Raw genomic sequence first — 7,500 nt, 5'->3', positions numbered from 1 at the left:
ACACATCTAACCAGCATGCATTGTGCAGCGATCACTGGTAATCAATTCTGCGCAGCCCAGACTCATCATCATCAGGTTTACTTCCTGGTTTGACGGCCCACTGAGCATGTGCAGAAGAGTTTGACTGAACGAGGTTTAGTAACAAGTTTATTTTTTGACACCAGAGAACATCGAACAGCTGACGGTCAGACACGGATCAATATGGATCAATGCATACAAAGAGTCGATCAGGCATGTTCATAAATAGACCTGATCAATAGAAGTGATCAGTGTGTGTGATGTGTGGTGAACTCACAGGATAGAGTTTACACTGCAACTCTGTGAACTTCCTGTTTCCACAGTCACAGCGGAAGTTCCTACACAAACAAACCACAGAAGAGTCAGTGTGACATCATCCATCGATTGAATGAAGTCAGGTGTGATCACAACATCAAGTTATCATAATCAATAACATTATTGATGAATGAAAGGTGATGGTAACCTTTTGGTGTAAAGTTCAAAGAGGTCGTGACCTTCATGACATTTGTACGAACACGCCAAACACACACCAGCTGCCTCGCCTCCCCGCGGGGTGCACGTGTTACAGGCATACAGCGCCTGACGCTTCACATAGCCCTGGAACACACACACACACACAGAGACACACACACACACACACACACACACACACACACACACACACACACACACACACACACACAGAGACACACACACACAGAGACACAGAGACACACACACACACACACACACACACACACACACAGAGTAAGTGTGGAGCTGCTGCCTCCCTCTGCTGATCACTGCAACAACACACATAAACACAGTGTATGGATCAATATATTGATCGGTTGGTTCCAGGGTTTGGGTGTGAAATAAATAAGAAATGATTTGCTGATGAGTAAAAACAAACCTTCAGACTGTCATTAACACTTATTGTTAATCTTCTGCTCATTAATGTAAAAATGAACGTGTTTTCTTCGTCTGATGCCGTCTGACACATGTGATGTGTTCAATATGTAACGTTTATTATCTGCTGCAGGACGACGTGTTGCATTCAGTTATTCAGTTCATTTAATCAGACACAGACAAGAGGACACTTTCTACAGCATGGACACAAACAAGCACAATCAGCTGTTGTGTTGTCTGACACCTCTTTTGATTCGCTGATATCAGCTCAGAGGACAGAAAGTTGGACTGACACTGAACTGAATCTTTGAGTTGAGCACAAAACATTTGAGAATGTCATCAACATTTTCTGATATTTTATGGATCAAACAACTAATTGATTAGTGGAAAAATTACTCTAAGTCTTTCCTTACCATTCATTTTCATTATTGATCAATCAGTTGATCATTTTCTCCATTAATCAATTAGTTGATTGATTGTTCCCAGCACTGACTTCAACAGACAGCAGCTGTGATGTTTGGACGGATTCAGAGAGACACATGCTGCCATCACTGACGTCTTCTTCAGAGACGTCCCTGATTATTTCAGAGAGACGATGCTGAGACACATTGTGGACGTGTTCCAACAGCGTGTCTTCATAGTAAAAGAGTTCAGGTCCTAGACTGACCTGGACCTGCAGTCCAGACCTGGACCTGCAGTCCAGACCTGGACCTGCAGTCCAGACCTGGACCTGCAGTCCAGACCTGGACCTGCAGGCCAGACCTGGACCTGCAGTCCAGACGTGTCTGCCATTGAAAATGTGTGGTGCATTATGAAGGACAAAACAGGACAACAGAGACTGTGGACTGTTGATCAGCTGAAGACGAATATCAAGAAAGAATGAGACAGAATTGACCTTTAAAACTTCAACAGTTAGTGTCTCAGTTCACAAACACTGACTGAGTGTCAGAAGAAAAGATGATGGATCACAGAGAGAAACATGAAACACAACGACTGCAGATTTACTACAAACATTAAAGTTGATCAGTCTGATCAATAAATATCTGATCTTTGTTCTGATTCAGATGAATATCAGATATATAGAATCAGGTTGTGTTGACACCAACCTGAGGATATGAGCAGTGGTCAGAGTCACTTCCTGCCAATACAGCTGAAGCTTCTTCCTCCAATTCTTCATCTTCCTCCAGAACATCAACCAGTGACACTGTCTGCTCCTCCACCTGCTCCTCCACCTGCTCCTCCTTCTGCTCCTCCACCTGCTCCTCCACCTGCTCCTCCTTCTGCTCCTCAGACATCCTCACAAAAAAACCTGCAAAACATCAGAACACACCTGACAGGAAACTCATGTGTTCGTCCTGTGGATATCTTTTAACCCGGCGACGTTGCCACAGTAACGGTGACACTGCACACCTGAGCTGAGGTTCAGAATATCAACATGTTCTAACATTTTATGGACCAAACAACTCATTAATTAATCAATAAAAATGGCCAATAAGTTGATCAATACTGAAAATAATTGAAACAAACGTCCTGTCAAACATGTGGAGCACACAAACATGCATTGTGACAGTTAGTTGTTATTGTGGATCAAACAATTAATTAATTGATCAAGAAAATAGTCAGCAGAATAATCAACAATTAAAATAATTATTAGTTGTAGCCCTAATAATTTTTCATTTTTGCAGGAAAAATTACTTACAGGAAATCCTTATTATTGATCTGTGAACAGTTATTATATTGTAACGACCTGCTCATCACATCGCTGCGTTTAGTGCAGAAGAAGAGTCACATGATGCGTCACACGTACAAAGAAGAAGGACGTTGATAAACACAGCGGTTATCTGTGCAGAGCAGCTGTGTGGATTCACACACACACACACACACACACACACACACACACCCTGCTGGGATCTCTGACTGAGAACCAGTCCTCACACACACACACACACACACACACACACACACACACACACACACACCCTGCTGGGATCTCTGACTGAGAACCAGTCCTCTCTCTCTCACACACACACACACACACACACACACACACACACACACACACACACACCCTGCTGGGATCTCTGACTGAGAACCAGTCCTCTCTCTCACACACACACACACACACACACACACACACACACACACACACACACACTGCAGATTAGAGGAGCAAATGTTCCTTCATCAAAAACTAATTAATAAAATAATTGATTAATAATTGATAGGATCATTCTTTTGTCATTAAGTTATTTCCTTATTGAACGAGTTCATCTGCCAGACAAGACAAGTTATTACTACATCTTTAATTGATCACATCTTGAAATCTGATTATCAATAAAAGATCAATCATTGACATCCCTACTGTCCATAATCAGTCTGCACATCTGCATGTAAACGGGAATGATCAAGGAATATTCCGCGTCATCAAACATGTAAACAGCTCAAGAAGAACATCGTGTAAACATGTAAACATAAACACTGATTCTGTTGTTTGTTCAGTCATCGGTTCTTTGACAGAAAACGTCATGACGTCAAAGTCAGCGTCACCTTCAGCCTCTCTCTTCAGTCTCCGTTTATCAGTCACATTTACTCAGCTCATCGATCAGTCTGATCGCAAACTATGGATCAAATATCAGGCTTCAGTTAGCTTCGGTTAGCATCAGTCAGCTCAGACAGTAGACTGACGATGAGGCCGCTCCGTGCTAATGCTAACCCTAAAGCAATCAGAGTCAGTAAACGTGAACAAAAACCGGAACTTACTGGATTAAAGTAGGACCAAACCAGAACCTGAGGCGGAGCGTTAACACTAATCTGGTGTGATCGACCCGCAGTCTGATCTATAACCGATCAGCTCATTGATCTGTTGTCGGACCTTCTGCCGTTAGCTGTTAGCTGCAGCTAGCTCTAATGACAACTTCCGTTTATTTCCGTTTTCGTATTTGGCGGGAGTCCGGGGTCACGGGTCATCTGACGTCATCACAGGTCACCAGAGTTAAAATAAACTCAAACCAAACGAATAAAAATCGTCAGAATGAAGAGAAAAACGTGTTGAATGTGATGAATAATTAACGCTAACGACGTAATGAGGAAAATTAACCTTAATGGCGTGATGACGTACGGCGGGGACGCTGTGGTGCATTCACGTGTCCTCCAGATATGACACACTACAGTGATCACTGTCACGCACATTAACTGTTTTTATATTGAACTGCAGAACATCTTTTTTCTCTTGTTGACTAACTCGGATGTTTGGGGACTTTTCAGAGTTAGAAACTGTAAATATGATTCTAACAACAAGTCTGCACTCCAAATGGAAGTCAATAGTATTTCAGATATGAATATAAACCATAATAAAAAAAAAAAAAACATTCATATGTTTGATGCACATCTAAACGAGATAATATTATTTTAAAAATGTGTGAAATATTGCAAAATTTAAAATATCCTTATGTATATCCATGTACATTAATTCCCAATTGACTAACTTTTGTGTTTTTTATTATTAATTTCGTCTTTGTCGTTATTAATTATTTTTGTCCTGTACTTTTCCTTTTTGTTTGATATTACTGCCACTCGCCCAGTTGCTATGTTGTGAACTCTACTGTAAGAATGATTAATACATATATTTATAACCCTCTGCCCCCCAACGGCCTTATATAGAACATTTTGTTACATTTTAGGGACCAAACAACTGATCAAATAATCGTGAAAACGGTTGATAAGATCAACTGATGATGAATATAGTAATTATGAGACAGACTTAAAAACAGTCCCAAACGTTTGGAATCATTTTTTCAGCTGACAACACTGTGAAAGTTAATGGACGAAACAATTTATTAATGAATCGAGAAAATCATCGAGACACTAATAACCAATAATAACCACAACAATTAAAATAATCGTTAGTTGCAGCCATTGGGATTTTCCATTTACGAAGGGTGCCTGAAGGCAGCAGGCGGTGCTAGATGACGACAGTAGTGGGAGGTTTTCGTAAAGATGGCGGCCGTGTCAGTGAGTGCAGAGCTGAAGTTCAGAGACGGATTGAGAGAGAAAGTTAGTGTTCAAGTGCAAAATAATTTGAGTTCTCTGATCGTCGGAATTCACGAGCTGAACGCAAACGTCTCACGACTTCTCAGCGAGCTAGTGGAGCGGGAAAAAGTCCGCGGAGACTGCGCAGAAGGTGAGCTAACTATGCTAACTGCTAACATCACAGTGGAACACAGGCTGAAAATTACCTGTCTGAATTTACCTGAAAGAAACTGTCACTTTACTGAAACTGACTGTCACCTGTCAGAGTTTAATAAATAAACAGACTGTCACCCGCCAAGGTTTAATAAATAAACAGACTGTCACCTGTCAGAGTTTAATAAATAAACAGACTGTCACCTGTCAGAGTTTAATAAACAGACTGTCACCTGTCAGAGTTTAATAAACAAACAGACTGTCACCTGTCAGAGTTTAATAAATAAACAGACTGTCACCTTTAGGAGTTTAAAGAACCTGACTGTCACTTGTCAGCGTACCCAACAGTTCTTTAAGACCAGTATTTATTTATTTTTTGGATTGACCTGTGTTTGACCTGTTTTACCTGCTGCAGTTGAGGGCAAGGAGGGGGACAGTGATGAAGAAGACGAGGAGCCAGAAGATCAAAACTCTGAACTGCAACCTCCAGCTAAAAGATCCAAAAGCTGAAACACCTGGAGACACATGAGGACATGTTAAACACCTGTATTTTGTTAGTGGAAACGGGGAGAACAAGGATGTACTATTTTCCAAGTCCTTCCTGTAACAATTATTTTCATTATTGATTCATCTTTTGATAACTTTTTCCATTAATCATTTAGTTGTTTGGTCTATGAAATGTCAATCACAGTCCAAGATGATGTCCTCAAATGTCTTTTGTCCACAACTCAAAGACATTCAGTTTACAGGTCAGGTTCCTTTCCTCCCATCCCTCCTCTTTTCTAAGTCCTCCAGTCTTGTCCTGTAAAATAAGTTGTTTTTCACTGTAAAACAAATTAAACATCTTAGAAAAGTTAAAAAGTTCATGTTTTGTTTTTCCATTTTATTCATGTTGTAATAAAGTTGTCATGATAAACCAGCATGTGACTCAAATACAACAAAATGGTCGGCAGCTGTCAGCTCAGTAGTTTAACTTCTGTTCTAAACATTAAACTGCAGGTAACCACGGCAACAGTACTGATACTTCATTCACTCTGAGTGCGTTCTCCAGACGATCACAGCACAGAGTCCTACGAGACTGAAGGTTTGATAAACTGGGTCCTAACAGGCGATGCTCAGGACAAAAGGTGATCCTGAAAGACAAACTTCAGGGCCTGTTCTGTTCCTGGCAGTCCTCACTCAGGGTAGTCATGAACCTGCTCTTGTCAGACAAGGCAGAGGGTTAAAATCCCAAAGGAGTGTTACTGAAGGCACACAGGAAATGACATCACAAACGGGTCAGTTTTACAGCATCATCTTCCCTCCCTCTGCATTTATATGTCCTGATGGGTGACGGGCCTCTCTGATTGGTTTTCCTCTCTATGTGTCAATGAGCGGCGGGCCTCTCTGATTGGCTGGCTTGTGGGTGGCGTGGCGGCGGCTGCAGAGCAAGGCAAGACAGACAGGTAGTACGCAGTAGCCAACGGCTCGAGGGTCGGCTCTCGTACAGGAGAAGAGAAAGAGGAAGAGCTGCAGGTATGGCAGCAGGAAAACCGACGCCCACATCCAGACAGGAAGTGACGACAGGCGAGCACTGATATTCTGAGACCAGCTGATGGCAGGGGGCAGAGCCGAGGGGCTGGCCCCGCCTCTCTGCACGTGCTCCAAACTGAAGCTGTGAACCTCAAAGATGTAATAGACCGCCATGACGCTGAGCAGCAGGTAGAGAGCCACGCCGAGCCATCCCATCCGCTGACGGAAGTTCATCATCCTCCATACTGTGGAGACATAATCGATAATCAGTATGTGATCAATACATCCCAATACTGTGGAGACATAATCGATAATCAGTATGTGGTCAATACGTCCCAATACTGTGGAGACATAATCGATAATCAGTATGTGATCAATACATCCCAATACTGTGGAGACAAATCGATAATCAGTATGTGATCAATACATCCCAATACTGTGGAGACATAATCGATAATCAGTATGTGGTCAATACGTCCTCCATACTGTGGAGACATAATCGATAATCAGTATGTGGTCAATACGTCCTCCATACTGTGGAGACATAATCGATAATCAGTATGTGATCAATACATCCCAATACTGTGGAGACATAATCGATAATCAGTATGTGATCAATACATCCTCCATACTGTGGAGACATAATCAATACTCGATATATGATTGACAGTTATTCCAAAGATTAAATATAAGGAACAATAAGTTATCCATATGAATGATTAATATCTAATTGACACATCATCTATACTGTGGTGGAAATAGTCGTTAATCAACATATGACCAATACATAATCCATACATGGTCTGTAGTGAAAGGAATAACCAATTAATAATCACTATATAATCAATAATTAACAGTACATCTTCTACACAGTAAAACCAATCAATATGATAAACAGTA

At 41.4% G+C, this 7,500-nt stretch overlaps 4 protein-coding genes across 4 annotated transcripts in view; 2 read left to right on the top strand and 2 right to left on the bottom strand.

The window, feature by feature from the left end:
- The window catches only part of ubr7 (ubiquitin protein ligase E3 component n-recognin 7), a 12,732-nt gene extending 10,531 nt beyond the window's left edge, over positions 1-2,201 (bottom strand). Inside the window, exons 1-3 of the mRNA XM_084714277.1 lie at positions 2,013-2,201; positions 482-615; positions 296-356 (exon numbers count right to left, since the gene is read on the bottom strand). Coding sequence (XP_084570403.1) covers positions 296-356; positions 482-615; positions 2,013-2,201 — 384 coding nt within the window. The remainder of the gene's footprint in view (positions 1-295; positions 357-481; positions 616-2,012) is intronic.
- Positions 2,202-4,868: 2,667 nt separating this feature from the next.
- LOC146304080 (uncharacterized) lies at positions 4,869-5,635 on the top strand. The gene is made up of 2 exons (XM_084714285.1): positions 4,869-5,086; positions 5,504-5,635. The coding sequence occupies exons 1-2, from the start codon at positions 4,903-4,905 to the stop codon at positions 5,596-5,598; spliced, it is 279 nt and encodes a 92-aa protein (XP_084570411.1). The 5' UTR covers positions 4,869-4,902; the 3' UTR covers positions 5,599-5,635.
- A 539-nt stretch (positions 5,636-6,174) lies between these two features.
- On the bottom strand, positions 6,175-6,837 carry lyset (lysosomal enzyme trafficking factor). Its single transcript, XM_084714281.1, has one exon. The coding sequence runs from the start codon at positions 6,835-6,837 to the stop codon at positions 6,448-6,450; it is 390 nt and encodes a 129-aa protein (XP_084570407.1). The 3' UTR covers positions 6,175-6,447.
- LOC146304078 (cytochrome c oxidase subunit 8A, mitochondrial) overlaps positions 6,738-7,500 on the top strand; it is a 5,084-nt gene continuing 4,321 nt past the window's right edge. Inside the window, exon 1 of the mRNA XM_084714282.1 lies at positions 6,738-6,869. The gene's annotated coding sequence lies outside the window, so the exon portion shown is untranslated. The remainder of the gene's footprint in view (positions 6,870-7,500) is intronic.

This window comes from Lutjanus erythropterus, unplaced genomic scaffold (assembly GCF_056507025.1).
Source record: "Lutjanus erythropterus isolate fLutEry1 unplaced genomic scaffold, fLutEry1.hap2 Scaffold_176, whole genome shotgun sequence".
In the NCBI taxonomy this organism is placed as follows: Eukaryota; Metazoa; Chordata; class Actinopteri; order Lutjaniformes; family Lutjanidae; genus Lutjanus; species Lutjanus erythropterus.
This window is presented reverse-complemented; position numbering and strand designations above follow the sequence as displayed.